We start from the raw sequence: 18,517 nt of genomic DNA on the forward strand, positions 1-18,517 counted from the left end.
AAAGGATTTTGGAATGTTTCTTGAGATTAATAACGTTCTTGTAGTCTCTATTATGTGCCTATGCTTTCTTTCCGCAAGTCCATTTTGTTGTGGAGTATTGGGACAAGAACGTTGGTGGAAAATTCTATTTTCTTTTAAATAGTTTTGAAAATCATTAGACATATATTCGCCTCCCGAATCGGATCTAAGAATAGATAAATTTTCCAAAAATTGGTTTTTGACCATTGCATGAAATTCTTTAAAGAAGGAGAAAACTTCGGATTTGCGACTTAGGAAGTAAATCCACGTGAATCGAGTGAAATCATCAATAAATACCACATAATACGAAAAACCTCCTTTAGACAAAATAGGGGAAGGTCCCCACACATCGGAATGAATAAGTTCAAATGGCCGAGTGGTAAAGTAACTTCTTTGTGGAAATGGAATAGCTTTAGATTTCCCAAAAATGCAATCTTTACAAGTCATGTGATTGTCTTTACAAGTATTGTTCAAAAACGGAAAAAGAGACATTTTTACAAAATTTGGATGGCCAAGTCTCTCATGCCATATTCCAATACTTTTGTCTTTTACAAGATTGCATGATGCCTTAGATGGGAGAGTCAAAAAATCCATAAAGTAGAGGTCACCCCTTCTATGGCCTTGCCCAATCAGCTTCCCTGACTGGAGATCCTGCACGGTGCAATCCTTAGGTGAGAAAGAGACTTGGCATCCATGATCGGTGATTTGAGATACGGAAAAAAGATTTAAATTTATTTTAGGAACGATTCTAACTTTAGGAACAAAGAAGTTTTTGAAATCAAGAGATCCAATACTTTCAATTTTTAGTGATGTACCATCGGCCGTTGAAACACAAGAAGATATCGGTTCGGAAAAAATATTTGAAAGAGAATTTTTATGAGATGTCATATGAAAAGAAGCACCGGAGTCTAGTATCCACATACCTGGAGGAGATGAAGAGTAGGCAATGGCGGCCCCGGATGTTGATGGAGAAGTCTTGAGAAGATGTTGAAGAACTTCGGAGATGTGATTTAGAGTTTCTTTGATATCTCCTTCTTTGGTACTTTCTTCCTTCTTTGGAGAAGTTTCCCCAACCACGGCAACTTTTCCCTTGAGTTTTGGACAAGCCGGTCTAATGTGACCCGGTTCATTACAATAATGGCATATTATTCCCCTTCTAGGCCCATTGATATTTTTGTTAAAGTGGGGAGGTCTATATGCTTTGACATTTGATCCGGGCCTATTAACGGTCAAAACTTCATCATTCCTAATGCTCAAGCCAAGTCGAGTTTCTTCTTGACATACCTCGGCAAGAGCATCTTCAATAGGTAGGGCTTTGCTTCTATGGAGAAGAGATGCCCTCACATGTTCAAATTCCGGGCGAAGTCCATGAAGGAATTGAAAAAAGTGCTCCTTTTCAATCTGTTCCCTTCTTAGTTCAATGTCTTGTGGAGCAACCCATTTGGGCTCAAGAAGGGCAAGCTCATCCCAAAGGGGAGTTAGTGAGCTAAAATAGTCCCGGACACTCATATCCATTTGTTTGGTGGAACGAATTTTTTCTTGGCAAAAGAATTGCCGAGCAAGATCTTTTGGGGTATACATACCCTTAAGAAAAAACCAAGCCTCATTGGCTCTTCTAAACTTGGCAATATTGGCACAATTTTTAAGATCTACGTTGTTCATAAACCATGCCAAGATTTTGGCATGGTTGCTTTCCCAATCCTCGATTTTGGATTGATGTTCATTAATGGCTTTGATGCGCTCATCGCCATCTAAAGCCTTTTCAATTTCATTTTCAATTTTGGTAAGAACAAGAGAGGGTTCGGGAGTAGTTCCCATAACAAAACCCCAAAGTTTCTTACCTCTTAGATGATTTTCCATAGCGGAGGCCCACATGAGATAGTTGGACCCATTTAGCTTGAAAGAGAGCTCCACTTTAGAGTCACGTTCCATCGGCACCAAATATACTTCCTTTCTTCAAAAACTTTGGGAGGCACGCTTTCCAAGATGTCAAAAGAGAAGCCCAATCACCAACCGCGCTCTGATACCATGTAATGAAAAGAGGCGGAAGCACCAATAGAGCAAAAGTCACTCTTTAAGAGTGACTACAAGAGCCAAGAACACAAACACCAAATGTGCACACACAAAACCTCACAAATATAGGAAATGACTTAAAGTCATAAGTTGGATTTATTGAAGAAAGAGAGAGAGGGGTGTAAAAACCCATACATTTAAGAGGGGAAGACCTCTATTTATAGAGGAGGGAAGCACTAAAAGGAACCACAAGGGGGGGCTCCCTTGTAGTCGTTGGGAGCCCCAACGGTCAGAAATCTGACCGTTGGAGCCCCAACGACTACAAGTGTGGGCCCCCCTTGTGGTCTTTACAAAAAGGGAAAAATAAAGAAAAAAGAAAAAGGAAAAAGGGAAAAAAAGAGAAAAAATAAAAAAGAAAAAGATACATTGTGGTTTTACAAGAATACCCCTATCGGGTATTTATCTAAATGAGAAATAATATATATATATATATATATATATATATATGTATATATATATACTTATATATACGGATGTATATATATATATATATAAGTATATATATATATTTTAACATGTAATTCTAACCCAAATGATTCTTATGTCTCAACCGTCAATGAACCATCCTTAAAAATCAAAAGTTTGGGGATTTTTCAAAAACCACCAATCTTTCACATACCGAATATTAGAGTAGTACCACAATTAATATAAATCTTTTATCGATTTCTCAAATTACGGACCATGGTTGCAAAGTACTATTTTCATCTAATGATTGTTTAATATAAGATCTCCAGTCCGGGAAGCCGATTGGGCGAGGCTATAGAAGAGGAGATTTCTATGTAATGGACAATCTTGAGTTATCCAAACAGACTTTTTGTAATTTTGTGGAAAAAAAAGATATAGAAATTTGGCATAAAAGACTAGGACATCCTAGCGTGACCAAATTGCACTTGTTTCCATTTCTTTCAAGTTATAAAGAAAGAGATTTTGTGTGTGAGGATTGCATTCTTGGTAAAATAAAGTCTTTACCCTTTGGACCAAGACATTTTATAACAAAAATCTATTTGCGTTAGTACATTCAGATGTATGGGGACTGACTCCAGTTGTATCCAAAAGATGAATATCCTATTATGTTGTGTTTGTAAATGACTATAGTAGACATTCTTGGATATTCTTTCTAAAACAAAAATCGAAAGTATTTGACCGTTTTAAAAAATTTCACTGTTACATAAAAAATCAATTCAAAATTAATATTCAAATTTTTACATTTGATTCCGGGTGAGAATTTGTATCAAAAGAATTCGAAAACTATCTTGGTCTACATGAGATTGTTCATTAAAAATCTTGCCCATACACTCCTCAACAAAATGGTCTAGTCGAGAGGAATCATAGACACATTATTGAAACCACTAGAATACTGTGTCTAAAAATGTTCCAAAAGCTTTTTGGGCCAAAGCTGCCCTTACGACATTCTATTTGATAAATAGAATGCCTTCAAAAAATATTAAAAATATCTCTCCTATTGAAAAGTTTTTTAAAACATCTCCCGATTGTAAAAGGTTAAGGGTCTTTGGATGTAAATGTTTTGTCCTTACCAATAAGTATGACAAACTTTCTCCAAAAGCAATCCCTTGTGTTTTCTTAGGCTATGCCAAAAACCAAAAAGGATATAGGTGTTATGACAATGAAAGAGATAAATTATATGTTTATCGAAATGTCACTTTTCTTGAAAATGAAATTGGTTTTAGTAAGAAAAAAATTCAAGAAAAATGTGACTATTCGTTTCTTTTTTATCTTGTCAATGAATATGAAGGGTGTGAAGATTTTCATGACATGCATGAGCGTGAAGATGAAGACACTCATGATGTGAATAATTTAGATCTATCTCATAATAACATACAAACCTATGCTCGATATACCGAAAGTCATCCACCATGTGCTTTAGAAAGGTATTATCAAAATCAAGATGTAGATTCGTCTAGTCTTAGAAAATCCATAAGAATTTTAAAAGCTCCCAGTAGATTTGTATCTTATGAGTCCTTTGAACCAAGGTATAGATCATGCCTAATGGACATACACTCATGTTCAGAACCAAAATCTTATCATGAGGCTAAAAATCATCAAGAATGGATTAAGGCGATGAATAATGAATTAGAAGCCTTGGAAAAAGCAAAAACCTGGGAAATCCAAACATTGCTTAAAGGAAGAAAGACTATAAGATGTAGATGGGTCTACAAAGTAAAGACTAAATGGGATTGAACAATAAAAAGATATAAAGCTAGGTTAGTAGCCAAGTGATATGGTTAAGAATATGTAATAGACTACGACGAAACATTTGCTTTAGTTGCTCGAATGACTACTGAGAACTCTCATTTTTCTAACATCAATTAAAAAATAACCTATCTTTCAAATGGATGTAAAAAATGCTTTTTTGAACGATAACCTGAATGAGGAGGTCTACATGGATCCCCCCCCCAGGTTTGAATTTAGCATAGGAAAAAACTCTTCAGTTACGAAAAACATTGTATGGCTTAAAACAAGCTCCCAAAGCTTGGTATGATAGATTCAGTAGTGTGATGACACAACTACATTTTAAATCTTGTTTTACTGACACTACGTTATTTATTAAGTCTTCTAGTGCAAGAATAGTGATACTACTACTCTACGTAGATGATATGATAATCACAGAAAGTGATAAGCAGAGAGTTAATCATATCAAATATGTGCTTAACGACAACTTTGATATGATAGATCTTGTTTTTTTGTGATATTTTCTTAGAATAGAAGTAGCTTACTCACCTTGTAGTTATTTTTTGTCACAGACTAAGTATGCAACAAAAAATATTGAACGATCAGGACTATTGGATGAAAAACGGGTTGATACTCCAGAGGTCATAAATGCTAAAATGAAGAAAAATGATCGAGAACCTCTACAAGATCCAACCCCATACAGACAAATGATTGGGGCTTTATCCTATCTCTATTACTCATCCTGATATTTCTCATGCTATTCATTCTATTAGTGAATTTCAACATGCTCTATTACAGTACATATGAATACTGTAATGAGAATTGTTAGATATATTAAGAATTCCATTAATCATGGATTATTTTTATCATCCTCTTCCTCGTTAGAAATCATTGCATATTCTGATTGTAACCAGGGAGGAGATGTAAATGATAGACACTCAGCCACTGGTTTATGTGTGTTTGTAGATGATTCCTTAATCTCATGACACTGTAAGAAGTAGCAGAAGGTGTCGCTTTCCTCCATTGAAGTTGAGTATCGTGTCATGACAACAACCACAACTGAGTTAGTATGGTTGCGGCAACTACTAGAAGACCTGAGAATTCACATTGCAAAACCCTCCGGACTATGCTGTGACAAGAGTGTTGTCTACATTGCAAGCAATTATACATTTCATGAGAGGACAAAACATATTGAAATGGATTTCCATTATGTTCGTGAAGAATTTCTGAAGAAGACCATCACATTGCCGTACGTTCCCTCGGAATACCAACTAGTGGATTTCTTCACTAAAGCGCTTGTCACCTAGATTTCATTTTCTACTTGGCAAACTTTCAGTTGTCCCACCATGAGTTTGAGGGGAGGGGGGGTGTTAAATATATATATATATATATATATATATATATATATATTATATAGTTCATTATATACTGAAATACCTATCAAGGGTATTTTGGTCTTTTCACTGAAATAGGCGTCAGCCCATTGGGGGCTAACAACCTGTTTTTAATCTTTTTGTTTTTTGCAATTTTTATTTTTTGTTTTTTGTATTTTTTGGAGCAGCTCCAAAGTGACTGTTGGAGCTGCTCCCAACGGTCATAAATATGACCATTTATGACCGTTGGGAGCAGCCCAACAGCCACTTTGGGCTGCTCCCTTTGTGGTTCTTGTATTATAAATAGGCCACAAGAGGCCTTGTATTTCTTAACTCTTTTAAGAGTGTATCTATGCAATGACAAAGTTGTTTGACCCTTGTGTGGGTGGTTCGATCATTCAATCAAGTATACTACTTGATTGAAAGTGTGTTCTTGCATGTGTATTGGGTTGAATCCAAGTGTCGCACCCGCATGGGTGAGGGTGCGATGCGGATGCGGTGCCCTGTTAGAAGAGTCCGTGTTACATAGCTGCCCCATATGGTTTTGCTTCTTCTTTCCCTTTCTCCTTCCTCTAACTATTTCTCTTTTCCATCAGAGTTTATGAATGCTGCAGGGTATACATGAAGTTTTTTGGGATACATCATTTTTTGTAGTATGATGTTTTTTCTCAATATTTTAGAAGTCTTAATTTCAACCATGTTAAGATGTGATATTTTTGGATAGTTTTCTGAAGAAAGCAATTTTCATATGCTGCAGCTGTGTTTTTGATGCTTTGGATATCTTTTTAGTTAAATTGGAATGCAGACCTATAGTAGAGGACCTCCAATTATAGGGCTTTGGCAGTGGATGTACTCTATCTAAGAATGCTTTGGATGATATCTTGCAACCTGATGATTGATCCTGTTGCATATGGTGGTGTTGCATCACTTTGTGTTTATCAGTATGATGTCATTAAAGTGAGTTCTAAAACTGTATGCCTTGCTCTTGACTCAATGTCTATGGGATTGCTGCAATGTGACTTGCGGGCATGTGCTGTCATTTAGATTTGCATAGTATCAATCCAGTTTGCATTAGGAGTAAGCCTTCTCTTGGATCCTTTGTGCTTTTTGTTTCCCATTTTGCAATTGAATAGTTGCATAAGGATTTTGGTCCATAGCATTTGAATCATAGTTGGTAAACTCGTGACTCGGGCTCAGATCGGACCCCTACTGGGTCATCGAGTCAGTGGGTTGACTCGGTGACTCGGACGAGTCAGGATTCTATATTTTATAGTGTAAGCATATGAATAAAACATGAAAATAACTAAACTTCAAGATAATATGTCAGTAGCTAAGTTACAAAACATGTAATTATACACCAAGTCACACGGACTCGGCTAAAAGGTCGACGCACACGAGTCGACACGTCCCGACACGTCCCGACACGGGTGCGGACACGGTCAACCAAGTGTCAAAATTGGTCAACGCATCGGGGCCGAGTCCGTCTACATTTTGGACTCGGTCAACTTTGACTGAGTCTATTTTTGTCCATTTTAGGGCAAAAGACGTATAAAAACTAAAAAAAAATCGATCTACATATATATATATATATATATATATATATATATATATATATATATATATATATATATATATATATATATATAGACGTGTCCCCTAATAGCCACAACTTTGACCGAGTCTTATTATTGTTATATATATATTTTAAAAATATATATACATATATATAGCCATGTCCCCGTATCCAAATTTTTTGAAATTGTTCGGCATCCGTACCCGTACCTGCACCCGCACCCGCACCCATGTGACATAGATTATACATGATTATCAACTTTTTTCATTGAACAATATTAGGTTCTTCATAACAAGTGACTTTATATAAGAATTATGCATTAAAATAATAAAATACATGATAAAGTTTTTTATTTAATAGGTTGGATCGGCACTCCTGAATCGTGACCCAGTTGGGGTCCAATCCGGGTCGACTCGGGCGATTCCGGGTTGACTCGTAGGGTTTGCCAACTATGATTTGAATGCTGGCTTTAGTAGGCCCAGCTTACTATATTAAGGGGCACTGTTACAAGGTTTGATGAAATATATGCTTGTCTTGGTTTGGATGCCTAGGCATAAAATAGGCAGTTGAGAATTTGATGAAGCATGTCATTGTACTGCATTTGACTGAATAGATGTTTTTGTAAGACTTTCTATTGTATGGTGCCAAATCTTGGGCAATGAAGAAGTGACAAGAACAACCCATGTCGTGTTGGGCTGCTTATATTAAAATTTTTAGGGTAATTTGAGTTGGTTCATGCTAGTTGACCATGGGATTTTGTCTATTTTCTTCTGTGTTGTAGCTGTACTTTATGATGCAGTCCATCATCAACATTATAATCATCAAGTTCTATCCCAATTACCTGCCATCAAGCTTGCTTGTATTTTTTCTCTATTTCCTCTTCTCTAGAACAAACCTGTCCTGAAAATTGTTTAAACAAGTCTTGGTTTTCCTTTTTCTCAAGTTCTTCTATGTAGACTTTCAACCTGTTTATAGTGGTGTTGTGATAAATCTTGTACGACATGTGCAAACCATCTTAGACTTCTTCATTTCTTCATTAACAGCATCCTTAAGCATCCATTAGTTTGTTTATTTCTAGTTCTTTCTTTGTTATCTCACATGTTTACTTTAACCTATGCATCTTTGTGATGTTTTCTTTCTATCTATCACTTCTTAACTGTGCAACAATCGATGCCATTTCTTTTCTATTTCTTTTGATGCTTTGGAAAGAATGAAGTGGTATCTGAATTTTGATAAATTAACCTTATTCCTGGGCTAGCATTCTTGGGTTCATTTTAGGTGCTGAAACTTTGTGTTCTATTGATGCTAACTCGTCACCAGCCTGACCTGCCTTATATTCTCTACATGGTGGTGGATTAGAATGTTGCAATTTGTATTTGCTGCATTTGTGCTGTATCTGGTTACTCTCAGTGGGGCAAATTTTATGCTTGGCATGGTTATGCCATTGAATAAACTTCTTTGGTGCTCCTAATTGTGGTTGCAGATCAGCAGCTTAGCCAGAAGGCGCCTACCATATCTTCAAAAGTGAAGCATGGAGATGTTCCAACTATACACAGGTAGTCATGACATCATTCATTAGAATTTGGTGATATCTTCGTCATATTCTTGTTCAATTTCTTCTTTGTAGCAGAGTTTACAAAAGAAGAGGCGCTCGGTGCCAATGATGAAGCTGATAGCTGATGGATTAAAGGCTTCATGCAAGGTTACTAAGAAGCAGAGATCGAATTTTTTATGTCGTGGTTGATAGACTTTTTCATAGCATAAGTTTTTCGAAAAATCATTTTTTCTTTCACACTCATTCATACACATTTTACTTAACCTGTACATTGGATATATTTGATATTTGTCTTACTGTGTCTTCAGGATATGCTCTAAACTTTGCTTCCTGAAAGTTGTTCGTATCTGTTTGACATCTAATTTAGTTATATTGAGGCCTTTGGCCATGCAGAGAATATGTGAAGATTAATGATATTTTTATGACGCACCCTAAGTTTGTTCAAGAAAGATGAAAATATATGCATAAAAAAAATCTAAAAGAACACGTATTTGTTTCGATGTGGGGAAGGGTTCAACCCCCTTGCAGGTTCATATAGCAGCTTGATTAACAGGTCCATGCAAAGCCCCTGATTATGTCCCTTAACCCTTAGATAGTATCAGTACGTCTTTGAATGTTCCCAATTCCCAAGAAAGTTCTTAATAGGTCGGGGATTTTTTCTAGCTACACTTCATAGATGGTTAAGGCCCTTATAAGGGAATGCCCATATTGCTGATTGCATCTATGTTATAACGCAACCACTTTTATGCAAGTCTGTTCAGTTATATTCTGATCTATATGCAAAGTTTGACAATTTCTGAATAGAATTCCAATCTGTGCAAACATTTATTCATCTGTCTTTTTTGAGTAAGGCAAATAATCACTTTATATATACTTTTTTTAGCTTACACAGTAATAAATTACGATGTACTCTTTGTTACAGCTGAACACGAATGAGTGCACATTCCTGCTATGAGTGCACAGCCGTAGGCATAACACTACCTTCAGTGTTTCCCTGCTTCATCTTCTTCCATTCTCTCATCTCTTGGCAAATTCTGATTTGTAATAGCATCACGTTTGGGACAACTTCAAACACAATCACTTTCCTATGCAACCAGATTAGCCTCCATGAGATCAAAACCCAACACCTCCACTCATAATCCCCTTTACCCCCATCTCTTCGCTGTCGATTTTTAAGAAATACAATGCATGGACTGCATATGTTTTGATTCAGCTCATGGTTCCAAAAAATTTACTTAAACCATGTGCTTTCAACAAAGAGATGCACCAGTTTCCACAACACTTGCGCATAATCGGCACCTACTAGCCAGTCTATCCTATCCGTTGAAGGTTGTCATCCATTCTTGCTTTGCCATGGAGCACTAGCCAACCAAACAACTTTGCTCTAGAAGGCAGTTCGCCCTCCTGTAGTTTGTGATCAGGAAGCTAGGTAGCTGAAAGTGCGCTCTGTGCACAGTAGCAAGACGCCATGCTGAACTCCCCATCCTTTTGGTGCTCCCACCATAGTTGGTCTGCACCATTCGAAATCTGCACACCGGCCAGTGAGTGTATCAATCCCTGCAGCTGTTGTATGGTAACACGGCTATGTCGACGAGCCACATTGATCTGCCATTGTCGTTCGTCTGACCACCTGTCCCTTACGTTGCTACCCATTCTCCTACTGATAAGGAAAAACTTTGGGTACCTTTGTTGTAGTGATTCTTCTCTGACCCAGACATCCCTTCAAAAGGATATTTTTTTCCTGTCACCCACCACCACTTTAACACTATAGCCCTTTCAAAAACCGAACCTCGTCTTTCACTTCGTATTCTCAACCCAGTTTCAAAATCATCCTTGAAGACCATACTTGCTCCTCAATACCCCTCCCCCCCCCGCCTCCTTGTTAGCTATCAACCACCACCACTTCACCAATAGAACATTGTTGAAGCGCCTTTGGTCCTCAATCCACAAGCCTCCTTGAGAGAGCCGTAAGGTAACAATTTCTCAACTAATGGGTCCTATAACTTTCTTATCATCTTGACCACTCCAAAAGAAATTGGGTAGAATCCTTTTAATTTTTTTTAAGACTGCCTTGGGGATAGAGAAGAGCCTCATAAAGTGTTGTGCTACAGTGGCAAGGTCATGTTTTATCAATGCGAACTTGTTTCCAATGATTCAACTTTGTTATGAATCCTGTCTTCCACCGATGCCCAAAGGTTAACTTTCGTGACCCCCTTATGCAATGGTATTCACAAATATTTCATGGGCAGCTCCTGTTTCTCACGTTGGAATATTCTTCTTGCTATGGCCTCAAGGCTTCCATTATCATCATTGAATAACACAAAACTATTTTTGGGATGATTCACTCGCAAACCACAAATTTCAAAACATATTTTATGAATAATCCCTAAACATTTCATGTTATCCAGATTAAGACATCATTCGGGAAGAGAATATGCAAAAAGTAATCTATACTTCATAAGTTCACCCTTTTATACATGTGTTAGCTTGCTTTAAAAGATAGCTAAGCACCTCCATCGCCAAAATAAAAAGAAGAGAGAAGATTAGGTCTCCCTGCATGATTCCCTTCTTTGGTTTGAAGAAAGGTCCTCGTTAGCCATTTATTTATGCAAACATAGATAGAAGATGAGTCAAATATCCTTTTAATCTATCCCACCCATTTCGCCCCGACCTCCAATCTCAACTTAAAAAGTCAAAAGCCTTACGAAGATCCAACTTGACTGAAAAAGACTTATTTGAGTTGTGCATTGTGTGAACTGCTTCATGCATAAGAATACATCCTTCATGAATTTTTCTCTGACGCACAAATGCACATTGCGAGTGTCCCCAGACTTGGTGAACCACTTGCTTGAGGTTTATGAACAACCCACGAGTAATAACCTTAAATGAGGTGACCAAGAAAGAGACAGACCTAAACTTATCAATCTCATTTGCCCCTTACTCTTTAGGGATCAACACCAACAATGCCCTCACCTTCTTGGAAAACACACATTTACATGAAAATCATTAAAAAAATTATGTAAACTCCTTCCCTACATGCTGACTATATAGCCCTAAAAAATTCTATGGAGAAACTATCTACCATGGGGGTCTTATTATTTGGAAACTCATATATTGCTTGTTTGATCTCATCCACCAATAAGTGCCTCTTCAAAGAAGCTTATGCCTTTTCATTAAAAGAATTCATGCACACCTCGCTTAAGTCAAAGGATCCTTGGATCAAGGGTGATGTAAAAAGATTCCTAAAGAAGTCAGTGGCAACTCGTATAGTGTCAATTTTTTCATACACACATCCTCTAATTGACAATGCATGAATCATAAGTGAAAAAAAATGTGTTTTTGTCCCATGCTTCATCCAATGGACTTTAGGCATTTTCTTCCATAGTATTTCTTGCCTCATTCTCTATTTCGATATATTATCGATCAAAAAATTATACCTCTCACTTCCGTTCCTCTCCTCTCGAGGCCATCCCCATTGATGACCATGTTCTATTCTAGCAATGATAGTTCTTCTTCCCATCCTTGCTGCCTCTCTTCCTTTGACCATTCAATTGACCGTTTTCTCACATAATCCAACCTCTTGACTATTTTAAGGGCACATTTGTGAGAAAAAGGTAGGAAAAGTGATGGTAGGAAATAAAAAAGTATGGCTTTTCCGATCGTTCCAAACAAGAGAGATTTTTTCAAAGAGAGTTTTTCTAAAAAATATAATTTTTTTTATAGAAAAGATTCACCCGCCTTAGGAGGTGGAGAAATCTTTCATATCAAAAGTTCTCTCTCTCTCTCTCTCAAGCGATGGTGCGGCTCACCGTCAACCTCCTAAATGCCTCGCCAGCCCTAAGAGCTGCCCATGAAGCTTCTTACGTACGGCTAGAGCCACCATTGCCTAATTCTTTCAACAAGGCCCTACTCACACCACCACCATAGTTCTAACCTGAATTTCCATCCGTATTCCAATGAACCCCGTTCAAGTAGGGGTGGCAAAACCTGACACGACCCGCCAACCCGCCTCTTAGGCGGGTTTGGGTTTGGCTTAAACTAACCTGTTTAATAAATGGGTCGACCCGCCTAACCCGTTTATTAAACGGGTCGGGTTCGTGTTAGGGGTACGCCAACCCGGCTGACCCGTTTAATAAACGGGTTAGGCAGACAGGTCAACCCGTTTACCTGAACCCGACCCGCCAACCCGTTTACCCGACCCAATCCGTTTATTAAACGGGTTGGCGGGTTGTGTCGGGTTACCCGTTTAATAAATGGGTCAGGTTCGTGTTTGCCACAGCCAACCCATTTATTAAACAGGTCGGGTTCGGGTTTAGGTATGCTGACCCGCCAACCCGACCCGATTGCCACCCCTACGTTCAAGTGTAATGAGTGCATGATAATCAGCATGTCTAAGTTTAGTATAGTAAATATCACAAAATCTCCTGCGCTTTTAGAGAATGTCAACCTAGAGGAACATGCACTGGATTGTATGTGCGAGTCAATTCAGGTTATGAACTGTTACTGCATATGAGCAATGCGTAGGTACAAGCTGCATCGTGCAAACCGCTGCACAAACTGACATTTATGTTTCAAATTTTCTTTCTTTTCTTTTAAATCTGATTGCAAGAATGTGTTTTATATATCTGATTTTGTAGGAATCTGACTCTGTGATCATCCGATTACAAGGCATGAACAGATTTATGAACTTGTAAAAATTTATTCATTGTGATTTTACCTTGTAAGAATTAATTTATTAGCTTAATTTGAAAATAACTTATAAATAGTTTTAGGTCCAGCTGAACCAACCCGTTGGACATTGGCTCATTAGGCCAATAGGCCAGGCCATAGGTTTCTTTTCAAACTCAAGTCCATATTAAGAGCCGGGCCTAAATCCGGCCCATTATCAAATGAGCAGAGTCATTTCCAGGCCGGGTCATGCTCAAAGCCCGATGAGCCGAGCTCCAAACGGGCCTGGACCAGGCCCCCAACAAATCCAATTCACGCGCGCTCAAATGCTCGGGCTCTGACCACAAAACCAAACCACCCTCGCCGATCGATCTTGATCTTTCTCATTCTTCACCACCGTCACCACCACTGGCCAAAGAAAGCGAGCAACCAGGAGAAAACCTCCTCTTCCTCCTTCCCTTCAATGAGTTCGCAGCAGTATCAGTCAGCCTCCGGCTGCCGACCGCCGGAGCAGGAGCCGCGCGGGGTCCCCGTTCAAATCTCGTCGGACGATGTCGTCATCGGTGTTGTTCTCATCTACTTTCTGACCGTGACGTCGAGAACCCACGACCCCGACTTGTCTGTCACCGCGGCCTCCCTCTCCGGCTTCAACGCCTCCGCTTCCTGCTCCGCCGCCATCTTGAACATGGACCTCGTGGTCCACAACCCGAACGGAGGGACGGGCATCTCCTACGAGCTGCTCCACGCTCGATCGACCGGTTCCACCTCCGGCCTCCGCATCCGGTTCGATCCCGGCCAGTTTTTCATCGTCGATCGGCTCGCCGGCTGTTTCGATGGCGCGGCTGTCTTAAACGTCGAGCTGCTGGTCGTGGTGGACTTGAGGGATGACGCCGTTCTTTTTGAGTGCAATTCCGTGAGGGTGAACTCGCCGCCGGAGGGAGGGTCCGGGAACAACTCTCTTCCAATTGGGAGGTCCAATCAACCGACCCAATGCTACCGGTAAGCAATTTCACGTCTTGGGGAAGATCTTGAAAAAACAAATGCCTGCGATATTTTTGAAAAAATAATTCTGGGTTTTCTTCGAAAAATCTCAAAATAATATCAGGCATATCTGAAAATATATAATACATGACTAAATAAAACAAATACTTGCAAAAACCGTTCTTATCGTGTTCATATCGTGAGATATGTTTTTAGAATTGATGATATTTACAAGAAGTCACATTTTTTGGCATCATATCAGCCTTTTTTCCTGGAGCCTTTGGATCTTGGAGTCTTCTTGTTACGGTGCAGTTTCTGTTGATTCCGAATCCAATCAATTAGTTGGATTTGGTTAATAAAACTGAATCTGATTAGTAATTGAATTTGGATTTAGTTTAGGATTTGATGGTCAAATTTCATTGCATATAATATTTTTCAGATTGGGTATTTGATATTGAGTACATTCGACCCGCTGAACCATTTACATCCCTACTTTCTACGGTGTTGATGTGGTTATTGGGATCTTGGTATTCACACTTGTTGGTTGGCTGTGTGGTGGACTGAGGCTGATTGCGCGGGAATGGATTTGGAGTCAAGTTGTACCCTGAATATGGACTTGGATAATAGTTTCGGCTTGGCTGTGTGAGTCCGGATCCAGTCAAATAAGATAACTCAGCCTATTTAGAATAGGGTCATGAATCTCAGGTCGAACCCATTCAAAGACAGTCTAGGCTTCCAGTAAAATAGGTGGGTCTAAATGATCCAATCCATCTTAACACTGAACCAGATCCAATTAGGCCTGCTCACCACGAGTGAGTCCAATCTTGCTATGAGAACAGACCCAAGATTTTGTTCATGAATGACAATATACAGTAGATCCAGATCGGATCTTTATTCTACGGTCACACCTCTTTGGTCGATGTTTGAGATGTAAGGTGCTTAAAGCTACCTTGTAAATCTCCTTATCGTCAAGAAGGTTTCTAAATGTATGGTAACATTTACGAGCTACCATGCAAATCTTCTTTAAGTAATTGATCGTCAAGGAGGTATGCAAATATGTAAGAACATTCACATATACAAAATACGACATTTGCGAGGTATCATACAAATCTCCTTTAAGTAATTGATTGTCAAGGAGGTCCGCTAATATGTAATGACATTTGCATATACAGTACATCATTCGCAAGTTATCATGCAAATTTCTTTCAAGTAACTGATCACAAGGAGGTCACCAAATGTTTGGTAACACACACACACACACACACACACATATATATATATATATATATATATATATATATATATATAGTACTGTATTCATGAGCTACCAAGTGAATCTCCTTTAATCATCAAAAAGATATATAATATCATATTCGTGAGCTACTATGCGATTCCTTTTTAAATAATTGATTGTCAAGAAGGTCCATAACAATCTATTATCTCATTATTTGGATTTTTGAATCACCTCACTAGTACTTTTAAGTTGTTAGCTTGATGATCAATTGCTTAAAAAAAATTCACATGATAGCTCACAAATGTTATAGTATATATAATATATGTGAATGTTACCACACATTTGTGGATGTTACTTAAAGGAGATTTACGTGGTAGCTTGAGAATGTATGTGAATGTTCTCATATATTTGCGAACCTCCTTGATAATTAGTTACTCAAAGGAGATTCGTATGGTAGCTCACAAATGTTGTATTATATATATACAAATGTCCCTCACATTTATGGGCTTCCTTGATGACCAGTTGCTTAAAAAAAGATTCACGTAGTGGCTCATGAATTTTGTACTCTAATATACTCACACATTTGTGAACCTCCTTAACAATCAATTACTTAATTAAAGAAGATTTACATGGTAGCTCGTGGATGTCGTTATATATATATATATATATATATATATATATATATATATATATATATATATATATATATATATATATATATATATATATATATAGTGTGTGTGTGTGTGTGTGTGTGTGTGAATATCACCATACATTTATGGACCTCCTTGATAATAGGTTACTTAAAGGAGATTGACAGGATAATGCGTGAACCTCATGAGGTTCGCTATTGTGAAGGGTAAAAATATACTAAAAAAGTCAGTATTTGAGAATTTGGACATGAGGCGGATATCTGAAATTGTGGAGCATTTCGAAAAAACATGTAATTTTTTTATACAGTACGATCATTTTTCGTATTATGATTTTGTCAGAATTAATTTGTTTCTTGAATATATTGCCACGTAGTCAAGGTATTTTTAAAAATGCTGGCGATATTTTTTTACTATAGTCACCGACATTTTATTTGGTACACGGTAGTGTTCTATTTCCATATGCATGCTTTGCCCAATACCTTGGACGAGTCTATGATAGCTTGACTGGTAAGGTCTCACTATCTTAGCTGAGGTTGTGAATTGCAGAATGCAATGAGTAATTGGATGAAGTTGTGTATACCAAATTCGATGTAACAGGCTCAGATTCATTCAGATATCCAACCCAAACCTGGAACGTTTATCTCCTTGTGGATCGCTAGACGATTTGGTTTAACAAGCCGTAAACGGGTTTGGTTACCTTGCTTGGCCTACTTTGGACTGAAATGGTGTCACTAGTAACATTAGCCCAACCGACCGCTCGAGTATAGGCTCCAACTACTGGGGCCTGTCTTAGCCCAAGGAATCAGATATAGCCTAGTGCCAATGTCAGTCAAGAGCAAGCCAGGTTTAAGCTTGACAATAAAATGAGCTCAGAGCAGGTACCGCCCAAGACAGACCCACATTGGGTTTGGACATCAGGTTGGATCTAGGACATGTTGTTTAGATCTTGTTGTACTCGGACCCCAAATCAGATAGGCATTTAAAGTCGGTTCTGCATCAAAATCAGGTCATCCAATAAAGTCTATGGGTGATGGAGGTCGAGGAAATAGAAGGTGATCATGGTGGGAGAGGAGAGCACGGCTTGAGTGGAGCAAGCTTCGGAGGATGGCCTCCACCAGGCAGATTGGCGACATCTCAGGTTTTCAGAACGCCATTGACGAGAGTATTAACTACATAGATGGGAGCCAACTACCCACAATACTTACAAAATCAGGTAACTAAACGTGGGCAAGTGTGGTGGAAGGGGAGCAAGAGGAAGATATGATTCCTATTCGATCCATTAGAGTTAATGCCACTCATGAGACCCCCAAAGATAACAATATCAGGGCAGAGATACAAATGTTGGGATAAAGTATAAACCACCACTTTGGTGGTGGTTATCCACGATGTGGGTAACGCTCCCCATAAAGTGCTCATTCCGTTAAACCTACACAAAATTAGAGGGAACAATTACTCATCCGTTCCCATTTTGTGCTTATAAAAGGGTATCCATGAGCGACCCTTTGGATGTACAAAATACAGAAACATTGAGAAGGGAAGTGGGATCCTGCTCATCGATTGATGAAGGAGCCTGCGCTCGTTGGAAGACTGCAATCCGGCTGATGAGTGGAGCTTACGCTTACTCCAACCACCACTTGCTCTAGCCGATCTCCTATCGTCGGCAAGCACAACAACTCGTCAATGGCTGCCTCAGGTACGCTGTCCTCAATGCTCTGTGTTTTCTGTTTTTTATGCAGGGCCACTGCCTTTCAGGGGAAGTGATGCGTTTTGCCGGACGAGCAATCCCAACAATGAGTTATGGGCCCACACCACGCTTCCGCTGCGGGGTGTGTTTTCCGGTCGTCCAGCAATGCAGGTCACCGTGGGAAAACGCTGCAGCTGGTCGCCGACAGCCGGCAACTGTCGTCGTTGGGTGACAGGACAAAAAAACGACTTACCTCCAGATTCTTTTGGGGTTTCGGTCGTGAATGGCCGTCGCCGACTATTTTCCCTTCTTCCTTCATCTCCGTCAGGGCGCTGTAGAGTCGTCGAAGCCATCGCCGACGATTGTCGAGTCGTTGGACCTCTGCAATTTTGCCGCATTTTGCCCCACCGTCGAATGCCAGTGACCATTGGGTCACTGACGATGGTGGTTGCCGCCGAGGTCACCAACAACCGTCCGATTGCCGAACCATCGAAATCGGCGGTAATGATCTGCAT

General features: G+C 39.0%; 1 protein-coding gene across 3 annotated transcripts in view; it reads left to right on the plus strand.

The window, feature by feature from the left end:
- LOC149848301 (uncharacterized) overlaps positions 1 to 9,209 on the plus strand; it is a 118,402-nt gene extending 109,193 nt beyond the window's left edge. For all 3 annotated transcript variants that reach the window (XM_089989467.1, XM_089989545.1, XM_089989620.1), the window contains exons 7-8: positions 8,711 to 8,783; positions 8,858 to 9,209. In XM_089989467.1, coding sequence (XP_089845593.1) covers positions 8,711 to 8,783; positions 8,858 to 8,891 — 107 coding nt within the window. In that variant the 3' untranslated portion in view covers positions 8,892 to 9,209. The remainder of the gene's footprint in view (positions 1 to 8,710; positions 8,784 to 8,857) is intronic.
- The last annotated feature ends 9,308 nt before the right edge of the window (positions 9,210 to 18,517 follow it).

The sequence above is a fragment of the Nuphar pumila genome, chromosome 1 (genome assembly GCF_984573655.1).
Source record: "Nuphar pumila chromosome 1, dmNupPumi1.hap1.1, whole genome shotgun sequence".
NCBI lineage: Eukaryota > Viridiplantae > Streptophyta > Magnoliopsida > Nymphaeales > Nymphaeaceae > Nuphar > Nuphar pumila.